The sequence below is a fragment of the Ambystoma mexicanum genome, chromosome 2q (assembly GCF_040938575.1).
Source record: "Ambystoma mexicanum isolate Mex_15411 chromosome 2q, UKY_AmexF1_1, whole genome shotgun sequence".
NCBI classification, from domain to species: domain Eukaryota; kingdom Metazoa; phylum Chordata; class Amphibia; order Caudata; family Ambystomatidae; genus Ambystoma; species Ambystoma mexicanum.
Genome location: NC_090924.1, coordinates 755,617,718 through 755,636,080, shown reverse-complemented (window position 1 = coordinate 755,636,080; position 18,363 = coordinate 755,617,718). Strand labels below are relative to the sequence as shown.

At 47.4% G+C, this 18,363-nt stretch overlaps 1 protein-coding gene across 3 annotated transcripts in view; it reads right to left on the bottom strand.

Moving 5' to 3' along the window:
- Positions 1–18,363, bottom strand: part of DYNC2I1 (dynein 2 intermediate chain 1) — a 2,286,904-nt gene that overhangs the window by 2,046,977 nt on the left and 221,564 nt on the right. For all 3 annotated transcript variants that reach the window (XM_069647988.1, XM_069647989.1, XM_069647990.1), the window contains exon 4: positions 16,004–16,074. In XM_069647988.1, coding sequence (XP_069504089.1) covers positions 16,004–16,074 — 71 coding nt within the window. The remainder of the gene's footprint in view (positions 1–16,003; positions 16,075–18,363) is intronic.

The following is an 18,363-nucleotide window of genomic DNA, read 5'->3' as shown; positions in this document are numbered from 1 at the left end:
AGGATGTGTGGCGCGACCTGCATCCGGAAGAAAAGGGGTACTCCTTCCACTCTGGAGTACATGCATCGCTATCACGCTTGGATTATTTCTTCATGCCTGCGTCATTAACACACACACAGTAACGTAAGCCGAATACCTTCCACGGGGCATCTCAGATCACTCACCTCTACTCATATCACTCACGACGTGCAAACCAGCTCCTCCACCGGTGTGGAGATTGAAGAACTACTACCTAGGCTCCCCTGAGCTGATTGAACGCATACAAAAGGTCACTACAGAGTACTTTGAGACCAATGAAGGATCAGTAGAAAGTCCCTCTATACTCTGGGAGGCATACAAACCAGTGCTACGAGGAGAAATCATCTCCTGGACGACGGCCCAAAAGAAAATACATTCGGAATCACAGAGAGGCAGAAATAAACGTAAAACAAGCAGAAGAAACACATTTTATCAACGACTGTCCAGATACTAACAGAGCACTGACGCTAGCCCAAAAGAAACTGCAAAACATTGCATTGGACAATGCCAAGCAGGCACATAGTGCTATGAGAGCCAGAATATATGATACTGGGGACAAAGCAGGGAAGGTCCTAGCCTGGCTTGAACGGAGAGATGAAGGGCACAGCCACGTGAGAGCAATTGTGTCCCAAAACTTGGAACCCTGCCTCACGGACGAGGCGATATACAAGGCACATACAACTCCCCCTGGTACCTCTATACTAGATGGTATCACCCTTCCGACTCTCATTGAGACCCAGATTGCTGGTTTAGAAGGAGATATCACGGAAGAAGAAATTGCAATGGCCATGATGCAGCTCCAGTCTGGGAAGACCCCTGGACCGAACGGCTTTCCTATAGAAACCTGGAAGAAGATAGGCTGTAACAACCTAGCTCCCCACCTACTCAACATGTTCCAACAGGCCCGGACAATGGGATGCCTCCCGGTGGACCTGATGAAAGCTACAATAAATTGTTATACCCAAAGTGAATAAGCCACCGGATCAATGCAGTTCATATAGGCCCATCTCCCTCATTAATGGTGAAACCAAGATTCTGGCCAAACTCCTAGCGATACGTCTACAGCAAGTCATAACATCCCTAGTCCATCCGGACCAATGTGGCTTTATGCCAGGCAGATCCACGAGAATGAACATAAGAAGAGTACACTTGGCCATTGAGCGGGCCCAGGCCCTCAACATCCCCCTGGGTGTACTTGCAATAGATTTTGAAAAGGCGTTTGACTCCATCTGGTGAGAGGCTCTCTGGGCTATAATGCGAAAAACGGGGTTTCAGGAACAGTTTCTCTCCTGGGTCCAACTGCTATATGAGGCACCAATGGCTGAAGTCCGAGTGAACAGCTGGACTTCACGCTCCTTTGCATTGGGAAAAGGGACCCGACAAGGCTGCCCACTATCAGCTCTACTCTTTGCGCTGGCCATGGAACCACTGGCCCAGTTGCTGAGAGAGGCACCCACATGGGGTAGCATCCCGGGGGGTTCAGAATGGGAAGACAGAGTCTCATTATATGCAGACGACCTATTGCTATATTTGAGGGATCCCAAGACGACGTGCCCGATGGTGACACAGTTGCTCCAGAAATATGGTGCTTTTAGCGGCCTGAAAGTAAACTGGTCCAAATCCACGCTATTTGCACTAAATGCTCTAGGTAGTGGGGTTCCTGAGCCTTGCCCATACAGAATAGCCCCTGATCACTTCCAATATCTAGGAATTAAGATCACGAGGAATCTAGATGATTACACACTGAACAATTTCCAACCCATTACGGAGCGGTTCACAGGGGATGTGTAGCACTGGATGACCCTGCCCTTGACCCTGTTAGGTCGAGCCGCACTGTTCAAAATGCTGACACTCCCCCGCTACCTGTATGTGCTCCAAAACGCCCCCCTACACATACCTGTGAAAGAATTACGGAACATAGACAATATACTCAGAAAGCTCTTATGGGGGGGTGGACGCCCGAGAATTGCCCTACGAACACTACAAAGGTCAATATGGGAGGGTGGGATTGGCCTACCAAGGCTACAGACATACTAATGGGCCAGTCAGATGTCAGTAGTAAACGATGCAATGCATGCAGATCCAACACTGCCACATGTACGGGCATTGCCCCCCCCTGGAACTGTACAAGGCAATGCCCAGACCGACCCCCCGAAACATAGCAGCACAGACGCCCCGTATTTGGGCAGAATCACATACCTTCATGGGATGGGGAGACAGAGTCACGCCAATCCAACCATTATGGAATAATGGAAACCTCTACGAGGTAGCCAAATTACCGAGATGGCCAGTATGGACGGGGTGTGGTATAGAGAAGGTGGGCGACATTGTAACAAATGGTGCCATCAGATCCTATGAAGAACTGGCTATATCCTTCAACCTCCCAGAGACAGAAAGGTACCATTACACACAGCTCCGACACGCACTCCAGCAGCATCTCCCTACACTAGCTGACATGCCAGATACCACGCCGATAGAACGCAACATAATAACAGACAGCATTCAGGCTAAAGTCACCACAGTAATGTACAACGTCATCACCTCCTTCTCTACAACGGAGCTGGTGCGGCTCAAGACAAAATGGGAAGCCGAAGTTGGGGAGATATTACCGGAAGACTGGGTTCAGATATTAATGTTCCCCCGGGAGGTGGCCATATCGACCAGACTGCGATTGGTCCAGCTAAAACTACTACATAGAATCTATTACCCGAGGGTAGCCTTATACCGCTGGGGTAAGATAGCAGAACCCAACTGCCTACGCTGCCATAGAGAAGAAGGAACTTTCTTTCACACGCTGTGGGAATGCCCAAATATCCGCGATTATTGGCAGCAATGCTGTGACATCCTTACTAGAGTGCTACACAAGACGATCCCCAGTGACCCGAAATTGCTACTCCTTGGAGCGGACAGTGAAATAGACTTGTCAAGGTACGAAAAGCTCTGCTTCATGACAACAACTACAATTGCTAAAAGGAATATAGCACAACGATGGGGTGCTGCAGAGACGCCGCAAATTAGCCAGTGGATCACGGATGTACAGATTTGCATTGCCATAGAAAGGAGAGTGTATAAAGCCAGAGGATGTCCCGAAAAGGTGGGCAAGATATGGCACCGATGGGAAGACGAGGTGTGAACTCTGCAACCAGACTTGATATGACACTCCTGAACGTAGAATGTGCAGGGCAGTAGGGGATCCTTCTCACTAGCACAACAACTTTAATGTGACTTTGTATGATCTGCTTGTTTGAGTATTCCATTGTACGGTACTATTGTTTTAGTTTGTGTTGTGTCTTGGCCCAGTGAGGACCAAAGTTTGTATGTTACAAAACCAATTAAATGTAATATTAAAAAAAAAGAATTGTATTATCAAAGGAATTTTAAAACATGAACATTCATCCAAAGAGCGCTTGAAGATGGAAAGCGCTGCAAGATAGCCTTTAATGGTCCCAACATTGAGACCTCTATGTGCCAATGATAAGAGGAAGGATAACACTTCTGGAATGGAACACAGAAAAGGATCAGCATTCTTTTCCTTGCACCAGTTGCAAAACTTCTTCCAACGGCACAAAGACTTTGTAGCCGGCCTTCTCGCCGAAACCAACACCTCCATGACATCATCCGGAAGGTCCCAATCCTTGTATCTCAACCTTTCAGATACGAAGCATGAAGGTTGAGAGTCCTGACCTCTGGATGGAGAATCTGGCCCTCCTTTTGTGAGAGAAGGACCTCTCTCTCTGAGGAAGACGTAACAGAGGGCAGATGGACATATCTAGAAGGTCCGGGAACCACATTCTCCTTGCCCAATCCGGGGCAATTAGGATCATGTGGTTTCCGAAACGTCCTAATCTCCTGATGACTTGAGGAATGACGGGAATCGGAGGAAAAGCGTATAGCAATGGGAAGTTCCACTCCACCACGAACGCGTCCCCTAGGGCTCCTCTCGGGGGAAATTCCCTTGAGCAATACCTTTCGCACTTCCAGTTGATTCCGGTTGCAAACAGGTCTACTTGAGGGGTTCCCCAAAGGGCAAAGATCTCCTGAAGGACTTCCTGAACCAGTTCCCACTCGTGGGATAGAGTACTCTGCCTGCTCAGAGTGTCCGCCGTCATATTCTCCTCCCCGGCTAGATGAACTGCCAATAAGGAGATTCCTTCCTGAATTGCCCAATACCAGAGACGCATTGCCTCTCTGCACAGAGGTAGTGACCCTCCACCTCCTCTTTTGTTTAGGTAATGCATGGCCACTGTGTTGTCCGTCATTATCGGAACATTTTCTACCCTGACAGATGACAGAAAAGCCTTCAGCGCTAGTCTGATTGCTCTCAGCTCCAAAAGGATGACGTGTAGTTTGGACTCCGATGGAGACCAACGACCGCTGATTCTCAGATCGTTGGCATGAGCTCCCCACCCCATGAGTGTGGCATCCGTCACTACTGTAATCTCCGGCCTTGGTTGCCAAAAATGTTCTCCTTTTAGGATGTTTTCTGTGCAAATCCACCACAGAAGATCCTGCCGAACCTTGTTCGGAATCTGAAGGCGATCCGTCATTTGTCCTGAGAATTGGGACCATTGAGTCTTTAGAGCCCATTGAAGGGATCTCATCCTCAGGCGTGCTTCTGGCACTAGGAAAATGCAGGATGCCATGAGGCCAAGCAACCTCAAGAAGTCGTAGGCCTGGAGATTTTGGGCATTTTCGAATTTGGAAACCATCTGAAAAATGCCTTGAGCCCTCGAATTGGGAGGCGAGCTCTTTCCCAAGGATGTGTCTAATACAGCCCCTATGTACTGGAGCTGTTGAGAAGGTATAATTTGTGACTTCTTGAAATTGAGGGAGAAGCCCAGTCTGTAGCGTAAGTGGCAGGTGACTTTCAGATGATTATGGGCTTGCTCGGCAGAACGCGCCGTGATCAACCAATCGTCCAGGTAGGGGTAGACATGAATCCCCCCTCTCCTGAGGTGCGCTGCCACCACTACCATCAACTTGGTGAAGACCCACGGGGCGGAGGTCAACCCGAATGGTAGGACTCGAAACTGATCGCCAACTGCGACCCTCAGGTATTTTCTGTGCTTGAGATGGATTGGCACATGAAAATAAGCACCCTGAAGGTCCAATGACACCAACCAATCCTGAAGTTGAAGGGCCTGAAGGATCTGAGAAATAGTAACCATCTTGAACTTGTCCTTCCTGAGGAGCTTGTTCAAGCCTCTTAAGTCCAAGATGGATCTCAGTCCTCTGTCTTTTTTGGGAATCAAAAAATATGGGCAGTACCATCATTTGTTCCTCTCTGCTACAGGTACTGGTTCTATAGCACCTTTCTCTAGTACGGTTAAGGCTTCCTGATGTAGGAGCAGGTCTGGAAACTACAAAGCGTGTCTCCCCGGTGGATTGCTTTGAGGTTGCATTAGAAAAGGAAGGCAGTTCTAGAAAATGTACTTATTGGATTGATAGGGCAGTGATGGTAGCAATTAAATTAATTCTCAGAATTTGGAAAAAGAGGAAAAAGCCTAATGTCGAGGAGTGGTTAACGGAGTTGCATATTCTATCACAGTATGATGAGGTTTCATTGGAAAATAAAGATAAAGGTGAGGAATACATAAAGTTATGGGGCCCATTTTTGGCTCTTTATGATTAATGTGACAGTGGAGCTGGTCTGGTGGATATGTCATCCGAGGAGGAAAGGGGGATTCGCCCCACTTGTGTTGTCTCTTGTGTTGTTCTGTGTATATTTGTCAGTTTGCTGTTATGTTTCGCAGGATAAAGCTATTATGACAGATTGAAGATGTATGATGCTTATATTGTTCTGTAAATTAAGTTGTGACGCTTTACTGTGAGACATTGTTTACTTTATTGGTAGTTATTGTTCATTGCAAACTTAATAAAGTGTTTTAAAAAAAAAGGAAGGCAGTAACCTTGGGCTATTATTTCTAGAGCCCAAACATCTGAAGTAATGGCTCACCATTCTTGCAGATGCTGGGACAGCCTGCCTCCTACAGGTGTCTTGTGATGCAAGTCCTCAAAGTGGTTTTGTGGCGGTTGCTGCAGCTGCTGATGGCAAAGAAGCTGCAGCTGGGGCTGGCTTAGCACGTTTACCTTGTCCACCACGAGTAGTTTTTCTCTGGCCTCTGACTGGCCATTCTTCTCGCCTTTCCATATGAGGAGTAATAACGATAGGATCGTCCCTTCCAAGATTGTCCTGATGCACGAAAAGGCTGAGGTTGCCTAATAGCAGCTCCTAAAGATTTGGCAGGCTCTCGTCAGCCTTGTTGCCGAAAAGGTGAGACCCTTCAAAAGACGGTTTTGCACGTCTGGTGCGAAACCAGACTTTCGCAACCACGCAAATCTGCGTATCACTGTGCTAGTGGCCATGGACCTGCTCACACTATCTGCTGTCAGGGAGCAAAGCTCCGGATTCTGTGGGCAGAACCTTGTTGAGGCTGCTTGTACGCATATAAATGCTTGTAACATAAAGATGCCAGCAAGGGGTAAAAAACTACAGCGTTATAGAAGGCTTCTGTGCCCTCATTGCAGGAAAAAGACCTCTAGAACTACACTACCCAAGCACCCCTGGGCCAGGAACTACGTGACCAGGCCCACGTTGGGCGAGGCTCGCGCACACATCAAAGCCAAAGCGTGGGGCTTGTGCTCGAACACGCGACCTGAGAGGACGTGTTCACCGGAGCTCCAGCTACAGGGATCAGCACGAGGGGCCATGCCCCACCAACCGTCTCCACAGGCCCCTCGCCTCCTCAAGATAAGTCGTGCCGCGCAGGGGGAGGCCCACAACGCTGGGGAATAGCCTACCATAGCCGCATTACGGAGCGGGCGACAGAGAACCACTGGAAACAGCAGTGGGGCACGCGCAGGGGGTTCAGCTCGGCATCCTAGATCCCCCTGCTTTTCCCAAGCTAAGTTTCTGTCTAAACCTCCTTCGCTGCTATAGATATTAGCGGGGTTATCCCAATTGCACGTATAACTACACAGCCACAGCCAGAGCAGTGCATATACTCTGCATACCTGCATACATTAGAATACCGAAGTACCCACGGTGCGCACACTGCGTTGGCCCTGATTTGTGCGACTAAGCAAGTCGCGACCCGTCACGTGTGACTGATAGCACTAACGCTTGCCCAAGGAGGCAAATTAGACTAAACCCTACATACCGAGGCATAGGTGCTGCACGGAGCCACGTGCGGCTTAGAACCGCACTGTTAAAGTAAAACAATCATTGCATGCAACTAATACAGAGGCAGGAGACAAACTCTGAAAGGGACACTAATCTGGCGCATGTGTTATATGTTGCATATGAGTGTGTGTGTGAAGAAACATGCATAGTAATTCCTGCTCTCTTTGCAGCACTGATACTGCTCCATAACCGGACCTGAGAGTGCGCAGGCAGGAGGCCAGCACTCACCCCCAGAGCTAAGTGCCTTCCTAATCTTCCATGGAGTTGAGTGCATGTGTGTTAGTGAACGTTATGTAATTGCATTTCATTGTGTTTTCCTGTGTTCCCTTGTCCTACCCACTTCCCCTCTCCTAACCCTTTTTCCAGTTGCCCTCGTAAGCTGAACCCATCCAACCAGCGACTCCCTAACCCTCTTTCCCCACTGGGGTCTCGGAGGCCTGTGTGGGCTTACGCTTGCAGGCGCCCTGCAATGTCCAATCCAGACTGAAGGGATTCCTTCATGGCATCCTTTCCATCTCTAACGATGGCAAGGAATCCTTGCCTTTCTTCCCCTTCTGGTATGTGCTCTGCAACCATTGCAATGCACTCCCACAGAGTGTATGAAAATTTGCCAAGGCACATGTGGAGTTGGCCGATTTTAATGCCATACTCCCAGCTGAAAATACCTTGCGTGCCCAACCATCCACACGCTTGTCGTCCCGATCCGGAGGGATGGAAGGGTGGACCACCAGACTCGGGAGTGGGGTGTTTGGACAGATAGCAGGGGTCGCCACTGGAAGGGTGGTATTTTGACGTGAGGGACTTATTCACAGGAGGAATCGAGTCCGGGGTCTCCCAATTTTTGGCCACCCTATTTTGGAAGGCTACATCAAAGGGTAAAATCGGATCTTTGGTGGGGTCATGATCCAATATGTCAGTCAGGTCATCCTGGATGAACTGAGTTGGTGGTTTAGCCCATCCGAAATAATCCAGCACCTTTGTTATCAGTTGTCTGTATGAGTGACTGGCATGTTCCCCTGTTTCTGGCCTGCCAAATTCTGTCTCAGGGGATGTGTCAACTTCACTTGTGTTATGCAAAGTTTCCACTAAATCCTTCATTCTGCTTTCCTGAGAAATTAGACATTCTGGGACACTAGGAGTGCCATACTCTAGGCCAAAAGGAACATCAGCCTCCTCAGCCCTTTCTTGTTCTTCAAAAATTGAAGTCAAGGATTTAAAATATTCTTTCCTGGCAGAGGTTTATAATTTCTTCTGGAGGAGCTGTTAAAGTGGAGGCTGAAGTTTTTGTAGTTTTTGAAGCTTTTTCTTTTGCTGCTATTTTGTCAGTTTCTGGCTGAACCGGAGCCTTTGAAACTTTTGGCACCGAAGGCTTCAGGGTCGACGTCGACAAAAAAGCAGTCTTCGACAGAGCTGGCTTCGAGGGCGTCGAGATGCTCTTCGAATGCTCATCCTTTGAGGTGTGTCGGGTTCCAGACGGCGTCGATGACCTCGAGCGGTCGACTCGGGGGATCTTTATCACTCGGGGTCCTGGGAGGTTCCCGATCTTTTCTCCTTCGATCACCCGGGCTCGAGGGTAACCGAGTGTCGGAACGGTAACGCTCTCGGCCGGCTTCCGAGGAAGGCGCGGACTAAGGCTTAGCCTTTTCAAAAACCTCCATTTTAACTCTAAATGCTTCCCATTCTTCAGAGGAAGAATGTTTTGTGGGGCATTTCATTTTCTTGGGGGATTCGTCAGAAGACGAGGTGGAAGGGGACTGTTAGGGAGAATTCTCTCTTTAGGCTGAATTTCCTAACCTAGTGAGTTCCCCAGCAGCTTTGCTGGATTCCTGGAGTTCGTTTTTTTCTCCTGCCAAGAGTGAGACTCTTTTTCTCCAACTCTTGGACATGATTTATGGTGTTCCTTTGACTGGTAATGTGTTTTATGGGCTATGGGGTCCTTTACTCCATAGCGTCTCATGTGTATTTACTATGTGTGTTACACAGCACCCTCCGTGCAGTAACACAGGGGTGTCATAGTGACACCCCACCATAGACTCCATACCCTGGGACTGACTACTGTCTCCCAGGGCATGTAAAGTCACCATTGGCTTTACTAGTCCCAAATTATTAACAGAAACCAGTACAAACCATCATATTGTGGATGTACTGGTCGGGGCAATTCGATTGCCCCGGGGTCTGTTAGTCGAGGGGGCACGTCTCTGTCCCCCATGATCGAGTTTTGGCTGGTGGCAGTGAAAACTACTTGTTATATTCGACCGCAAACATTTTCCTATGGGATTTTCCCATTGTTCGAGGCTACCAACTTTAATTATTTAATTCTCATAGCCTCGAACATACCGCCGGTTTATTTAATGAATATTAATTCGCTGGTTGGTATTTTTTGCCAGGACTCGATTCTAAAATGCGTTTGTGTTCTATTCTGTGACTCCAAGTCGAGCCCTTTGTTCCACTTTTTGGCGGGCTTCTCCACAGAAGCCTCCAAAAGTGGTGCCACTCTGTCTCGGTACCACAGGGGGTGTGGGAGGGGGTTTAGGCACCCTGGACTGAGTTACCCTGGTAACTCAAGTCGCACTCTTGTGTGATTGGCCCAAGTAGTGAGCCGGCTGGCTCACCACTTAGCATGTTTGATTGACAGCTAGGCTGAGTGAATGGGGGTATGCTGCATAAAAGCAGGGCTTTGGGGACTGGAACTTCAGAAGTCGCCACAGGACCTGAGAATCCGACGAGCGAGAAGCTGAGCCGACCTACCACGACGACACCACCGGTGGAGTCCTGCGGAACCGACTCACCACTTCCCGACGACAGAGAAGATCTCCCGGCTGGAGAGGCTTCTTCCCCTGACTGGTGGGCACAACCAGTTTTACCTTCTTTCTTCGCACCCCAGACCGGTTTGTGGTCGAACTGCCCGTGCCAAGCACCCCGGCAGCCGGATAGCCACTCACCACTGAAACGCGAATCAACGGACCGCTCCTTGTACCTGAGAAACTCCGCGGCTGGTTTCTTCCCTGGCAGTGCAACGGACTCCTGTCTTCCTCCACGACGAGATCCTCTCTTCCCCCGGACGAAGCACCAACTTGCATCCGCTGCCAGGAACAACTGCCCCGGCTGGAGTGTTACAACACTTTTGTGCACTGCAACCGTGTGACCTTGGACACATTTCGTTTGATCCTCTTAAGGTGGATCCGGCCTATGGAACTCTAACTTCACGGTTTTACTTTGCCTTCCTCTCTTGTTATGTTCTTGTAAAAGTGTTGGGATCTGTTTCAACTTGTTCTCTGCTTTTCTCTCCCTTTTTAAAAAACTAATTATTAGAGTGCCATCTACGTTAAGCGCTCACCGCTGTCTGAAAATAAGTGGGGCTTTACTTAAGACTTGTCTAATATTCTTTTAAGGGAGTGCATATCTTTTAGTGACCGTGTTTTTGAATTGCTTGCTATTAGTGCCTGTGTGTTTTTCTAGATGTGGTTTTTAAATAAATAATTATATCTCTTTTACACCAGCACTGGTCCGCGTTTACTTGTTCTATTGTGTTCTCTTGACCTATTGTGAATACTCTGTATATTGCCTAACTCTTCTTGAGGGAAGTGTGACTGCTCAGTCACAGCTACCAAGTGAATCTGTGTGGTACAGACTGCTACCAAGTGGGTTTACTGCCAAACACCTGTAGTCTTAAATATTTTGCAGTGGTCCCAGAGGTTTCTGCCTAACAGGGACCAGTGGTGTCCCTTTTTAGACTTTTTCGTCAAAGACGAAGAGTGGTGGGAACCTCTTTGGGACTTTGACCTATGTTTTCGCCTTTCGCATCGAGGAGATTTCTCCTTATGGGTTCTCGACTCGACGCTTGAGGCTTTTTAGTCGGGTTTTTGACCTACCTGTAGCTTTCCCTTCCTCTCTCGCAAGGCTTGCCCGTCATTGCCTGACACTTTGTACAGGCCTCCAAGTTGTGGTTTTCACCGAGGCACCAAAGACATTCTCAATGCGGATCCGTGATCAACATTTTGGAACCGCAGGTTTTACATTTCTTGAAAGAGGGGCAGTCTGTGTCGACGATGAGGACACCTCGAATATCTTCTTCACAATAACTGCGTCACAGAACTATAGAGGCGCAGAGTCTCCGAAGCAACACGGGGGCCTTCGAGGGACCTCAACTCGACGACATTGACGCACGGCTTTGTTGTAACCCCTTGGTTCACCCTCGTCCCAGACCCTCTGCTTCCAACTTTGTATACCTCCCTCCTGCACCTCCTGGACAGCCTGTGTACCAGTTTCCTTCCTTCTTACAAGTTACAGCAGTTCCTGGGCAGCTGCATCCCTCTGTGAGGCTCTGGTAGCCTTCGGGCTTCGAGCGGGGTCTGCAGTGGCTTGGTAGCACTCCAACGTTTTTCGTTCCTTCTTTCGCTCCCTTTGCCGGGGCCTGGAGGACTTACGCAGTGTCAACCTGAGTAGTACCCTGCTGACGGACCACATTCTGTTTCTCCCTTTCCTCCCAGTGCGCCTTCCCTTGGCTCACGCCTGCTGCTTTCCTGCATATATCTCGATCATTCACTCACTCCCACATGGGATTGTTGTACTTCTTTGAAGCAAACAGTTGTGGTGAGAAGCTAGAGCTCTCACTCTGTTTCCTCAGAGTGATCCTCTGACTCCTGGGCATCATTTTCTTCACAGTACCAAAAACTACAAGTGTAATAATTTGTACTTGTCTGGTTTCTCAGTCTTGTCAGTTATGTTATTCTGACTTGACAACAAAAAACATTAACTCTGTCTAGAGAGGGGGAAGTTAGGTTTAGAGTTCAAGAAGGGGTTGTGTGTATTGAGGCAGGGTCATACCGCGTTCTCGGATGATGGTTGTCCCCAATCCCATAGAGGGATTCCTCCCCCATGTGATCCTCCCTCGGTACACCAGCCCCAGGGAGATTACTGTACTGTGGACACACTGCCCTGGCCACATGAGAAAGGTCTAGAAAGGACAACATCCTCAGATTCGTAACATTGTTCAAAGCAGAGGTTCCACAATAGTTCCGGGTTTTCCATAACACACCAAAAGTAAACTGTTGCATAAAGTTTTAGTGCGGCTAAGAGAATGGCTCCCTTCTCCTAGCTGGTTCCCCAATGCCTTTCACAATTCTTAATAAGGTTTGTAGGTTCTTTTTTTTCACAGTCTAGGGTTTTTTACAATTCTTGATCGACCCCACAGACAATGAAGCTGTTCCTTGAGTTCTTTTTCTCAAGTGCAAAGAAAATAACGCTAAGGGTTTTCTTTCTATCTTGAGGAAGGCAAGGTTACGGCATGAGTTGAAAAGACGTGACTCTTGGCAGGACCTGGTGTTGATCAATCAGTGTGCAACTGCCTGACGACAGACGATGATGATTGGTTTGGTTCGCTAGTCCAGCCCTAGACGATTCTGGGGTGTGTACAGTGTTACTCTACTTGGACAGGGGTTTCCCCCCAGCTATTCGTTATTAGGATAGAGAAGGAGAGTATAAACTATACCCGAGCGACCAACCCTTTTAGGCCCCTCTGTTGTATTTTCCATAGTCAATAAGATATCCCTCTTTTATGGCACTTCACAGAGTTGGTATTGATATTGATATTTTATTTCTATCGCGCTCATACACAAGGGTTTCAGAGCGCAACAAGGCAAGGGAGGGGGACAGGGGATAACAAAAACAACAATCTTACTAGGCCCAGTGACACTGAGAACGCGCAAGTGCATGGAAGGGGGGAGAAAAAGGAGCGTGCAGAGCAAGGAAAGAAAGATACATAATAATAAATTCATAAATAATAAAGGCAACAAACAATGGTAGTGCAGCCAGCAAGTGGCATGTGCTGGGTTTAAGGCAGCAGACTGGGTAGGTCTCATAGATGCAGGAAGAAAAAAGGGGAGAGGGACTGTATGGGTACAGATACAGTGCAAGCGGTGGCCCAGAGGCAGTGCGTAAAGATGGCAGGGTGAGCAGGTACCTGGGCCCGGAGGACAGAGGGTGGCCAGGTGCATGGTGCTGAGGGAGAACAGAATCAGCAGGGGAGAAGGGGGGACGAAGGCAGAAGCAAAGAGGAAGGTGTTGAGGTGCTTTCCGGAACTGGAGATGGTTCTCCTCAAGTTTTAGAGGGCCAGGGAAGCTGTTCCAGAGGAAGGCCCCAGACGAAGACAGATCTACCCCTAGCTTGTTTCTTTGAAAAACGACTGACCCTAAGGGAATTGGAGGTAGAGGAGCAGAGAGCTCGAGAGGGGAGGTATTTGAGGAGGGATAGCTGAAGGTATGTTGGACCCAGGCACCAGAAAGGCTTGTGAACAATGCAGAGGGTTTTGAATTTAATCCTTGCATCCACTGGGAGCCAATGGAGAGATTTCAGAGCTGGAGAGATATGATCCCACGGCTTGAGGCCAAGGACAAATCTTGCAATCCTGTTCTGGATAAGTTGCAAAGGGCGGAGAGTAGAGGCAGGTAGATTTAGAAAGAGGCTGTTGTAATAGTCCAACCTAGAGAGAACCAGAGCTTGGGAGACAATGGGCTTCTGGGGGAAGGAGAGGAAAGAATTTTTTGGAGACATCACCGGTGTGGGCGGAGAAAAAGTGTGGAAGCAGAGGTGACACCGAGGTTCATGGCCTCGCAGGTGGGGATAGGAGGAGGGCCAAGGGAAGCCAGCCAGAGAGCGAGGGGAAAGGATGGCGATGGTGTGCTGATGAGGAGGATCTCTGTCTTGCTGGCATTCAGACAGAAATAGCTGGCAGCATACCAATCTTGAATGGCAGTTAGGCAATCAGAGATGAGAGAGGTAGAGTAAGTGGCCAAGGGCAGCCTGAAAATGAGTTGAGTGTCATCCGCGTAGCACAGGAAGTTTGAGCAAAGAATGGCAATGCAGCGTGCGAGAGTTGCCAGGTATTGGTTGAAAGGCCAGGGCGAGAGGTTAGACCTGGGTTAGGTCTCTGTTTCACGGACAACGTGTCTTCTCAATTCACTGTTCTCCCTTGTTGCTTTAAGTTTCATGGAATATCTAAAGAGTTTCTTAAACAGCTCGTCTGCTCCCTCACAGACTTTCATCAACTTCCGTGCCCAGTATTGGAGGTATTGGGGTTGGAATGCTTCATCGGGTCGGTAGGATTTCGGATGACCGCCTCAGCTGTCAATGTTGCGGGGCACCAATTCCTGGAGCCTCGCCCTGCTCGCTCCTCTGATATCCACTGTGGCTTTGACTGTCCTCATATACGCCAGGGTATCTAGTAAATCCATCGATGGACTTTCCATCAAATTCATTTGCTTTGAGGGATTTGCATCAAAAAAATATGCATCGAATGCATGTTTTTAAAAAGGTAAAGGGTTAATTTTTTTGTTGGGGTTTAAAAGGGTAAAAACAGGGAAAAATGGGGGGGCCATTCCTTTTTTTTTTTAATGTATTTGATGCAAATTTTTTAGATGCAAAAAATGTGATGGAAATGTCTCTCGATGCAAAAAATGTGATGGAAAGACCATAGGCCAGGGCACCACCACCACTTTGTAGTTTTCCCCGGCATGTTGTCCCTTCTCTGTAGCAAGCCTTAAGTACCGGTCTCAACGTAGTTGTCAGACCCGACGGTCCACCGAGTAGAGGTCACACCCAATGCCATACACTCTGCCTTTCTGTTGGGCCCTCTGCCGGCCCTCTAAGGAGACGCTTTCCTCTCGTCAGGGGAATCCTGCTCGCTGGGGCAAAAGGCCACTCATTCTTGGTTGCGGTCTTATTTTCACCTGCCGGCCATCAAGTGTAATTCTGATAAGGTTTGGCGTTCTGACTTCCTAGAGAAAGCATGTTCCAGTCTCTGCTTCCACTTCTCCTCCCAAAAACGGAGCAGCCTGCTGAGCAGTCTTGTGCATTCTCCTGAACCACACCATCCATGCCCCCTATCGGCCATCCTGTTCTTCCTTCAGTGATATGCTTGGCCTTCTAATTGGTCTCCATTTTCAAGCACGAGTCTGTCTCTCAAACCTCGACTCGCTATTCCTCTTTGTCCTCTTTATTCTTTCTCACTCCATCTAGTACTCTCCTTCGTTTGTTTCTGAAGTCATGATATAGTAGGGCCCGTCCTCACAAACCATCCATTTCATTGACTACAGCGGAGCTGGTATTTTTCCCGGTCGCATGTGGCATTCGAGAGCTTCTTCCTCTCAGTACCTAAACCATCAGGGTGATTCGATATTTCACAGTAACACATGTTTTTAGTCCTGCACTTAGACTCATAAGGTTTAGGTGCTATTGTCAGCCTACCGGGTTGGGTTTTAAATGGGTTGTGCCTCCCAATCGCGTTAACCCCAGGAGAGGAGTCTCTCCATGAGATCCCCCCACATGCTAGCAACCCTAGGGGGACTATTGGTTAGCAGATTCACCTCGCTAGCCTCATGGAGAGGGCTTCTCCCCTGTGAAGAAGTGACGCCATCTGAAGGATCATCACAGTGCATCATGGGACTCGAGCCGTCTCTCAAACATTTGCAACAGATCAGGAAAAATATGTCAAAGTTGCAATCTAATAATGGCCATATGGGTCACTTAAGTAGCACAATGTAAAGCCAAATTCATAAACCTTGTTTTAGCAATTTTTATATATCATGTTAATAAAGTTGCATGAACGCAAGCCATAATTTCCATAAATAATGAACAGTAATAGCAGTGTGTTGGGCATGTAACAATGTGCAACAGATACTTTACAAAATGGAATTGTTGCAGATATATTGGATAACTTTAAATATGCACACTGCATGACCACAGTGACAATCAACAATTCTGTCGTACAGTTCAGTGAGCTTTACACTCACGGTTCAAAATACCTCTCTAGTGGTTTCTTCTTTTTCATTTCTTTCCTTGTGTCTTCTTTCTCGGTCTGCAACACGTTTCCTTTCTAAAATGTGGAACATTAAATAAAAATATACTTTATATAACAAGATACTTTATATAACAATGTGCCCATTCTAACTCGAAGATATTACACATTCAGTATTATATCTGTCATGACTGCAGAGGAACAGCACGCTTACACCATTAAAATACTAGCCACATGTTTTTTCTTTGACTTCAAGTGGGGAAACAATTTTATACTGCTCTCAACCGTTGAGTGTTCCATCGAAATTCTTGAGAGTAAAGTACATTTTGGCACAATTTTCTTATGACCATTCTTCTGTATATTCTGATAGTCTAAATGTCACATTTTATGATACAATGATTAATACCTTTTTTGGCTTGATATTATCCACTAATGCATTCTGGGGAGTCATCAGGAAGCAACTAAGACTGCAAATCACATATCAAGTCTAGTCTCTGGGTTATGCATGACCTACTATTTTATTAAAACAGCTGTGCTTCTGAAAGGTTTGCCCAACTTCGAGAAGGCATTTACAGAGGCTGCATGAGTGTTTGGGCCCCGGGGCCAACCGCATCAACCAAGTTACAACAAAGCAGCTGGGTTGTAATATTTTTGTATCACTCTTTAATCATATTCAACAAGAGCCCTGAATAGTACACACCAGTTCCATTTACTGACAAGCACAACTTGTAACAAGTCAAGATGTCAGCAAGAATTAATATTTTCCATTACAACTTTCGGAAAAGTATTGATTTTATTAAAGAGACAGACAAGATGTAAGCTAAGCATAACCTTCAGTTTCACTACTAACACTGCTTGAATGCTGAAATCTGAACAAAACAAACTTGACCATGACTTTGAAAATATGTTTCCCAAGAGTCTCTTAACAGTTCAAAACAGTGTCATGGAAGCTTTGACCTCCATCCTCCAATCCTGTGCCAGCCAGGCCGGTCAAGACCCAGATAACAGCTTCTTATTTCCTCTTTCTTTTCTGCTCGAGCAGCTAGATAAGTATTATATGTTTCCTTCCTTGTATTGCATTGTTTTGAATGGTAAAGGTACAGATTTGGGTTTTACATTGCACCTCTGACTCTGCCGCTTTCTGCAGAGCTGAGATTGCTGCATTGGTGGGTGCGGCGCGCCTTGGTAGAGCAGCACAGGGAGTATTCCTGTGGCTTCCCATCTGCGGGATATTTGTGCCAAGCGGGGCCAGACAGGGGATGTATCCCACGGCTCCCACTCAGGGGTTCATTGCCGGGCGAGATACTCGTCTTGGAGAACATATCCCTGCACGGCTTAGCAGCCTCGATCTGCCTGTCAGAGACAGCAGGTCACCGGGGAGACGAGGAGCTGCAGAGTCTGCTGTCTACCTTTTCAGCGCTGCCGCGCAGTCTGCTCTCTAGTTCTCGCCCCGACGGCCCACCCGTGCCTCCAGTAATGGTTTGCCTGTTCTACACAGGAAGAAGCGAACCATATGGGAGGCGCGTGCAGATCGGAGGAAGGGAGTGGCGCCGGACAACGATCCAATAAATAAAACGATAGACGTTTCTAGAAAGCATACGCCACTTCAGGAGTGGAGTATAAGTATTGTCTTATTTTATTGTTGCATTTATGGTTTACAGCAAACCTTACACAACATAGCAAAATTACAAATCTGACTTCAGTCCACACAAAAAAAAAATCATACATTACTATTCAATTGATCTAAAATGATATTTTAAAAAATATTCAGTGTGAATTCATGAAACATTAGTCCCTCACATTAACCTGCACCAAAACAAATTCATAGATGTATCAGAATTCTCACCACCTTTGCCCTTAAAACAGGACGACCTAGTAGTAACAAAAAACGGACATGCAATGACCCAATGTTTTAAAGTTTCTGTGTCTGCTTCTCTGCAGAATCTGCAGTGTAGAAGATTGCCACTCAAAAGCAAATCTTTCCAATGCATTGTTCTTTCCCTTGCGTGGTACTGGTTTAGCCTGGAGCTCATATAATTAGCATGTGCCTCGTCACATGGAAAGCGTTGTAAATACTTACTGTCGATTACACTCTCTCACGTGAATGAACTGGGAGTATTCCTTGTATGTGGGTTAAGTGCCAATAGAATCAACCGTCTAAGCCCAATCAGACCTAAACAAGCAAACTCCTGGTGGCTGTATTAAATCGAGCTCAGACACCCCAATTGAGATGAATGTACCTTGCATCCTGGATCTAAAGGAGTTAACAGAGACAATGGTTTCCTCCTTCATAACTCTATTTAGGTCCACATACAGTGAATTCTCAAGGGGACCAAGGATTTTCTTATAGGTCAGTAACTGTTTCCA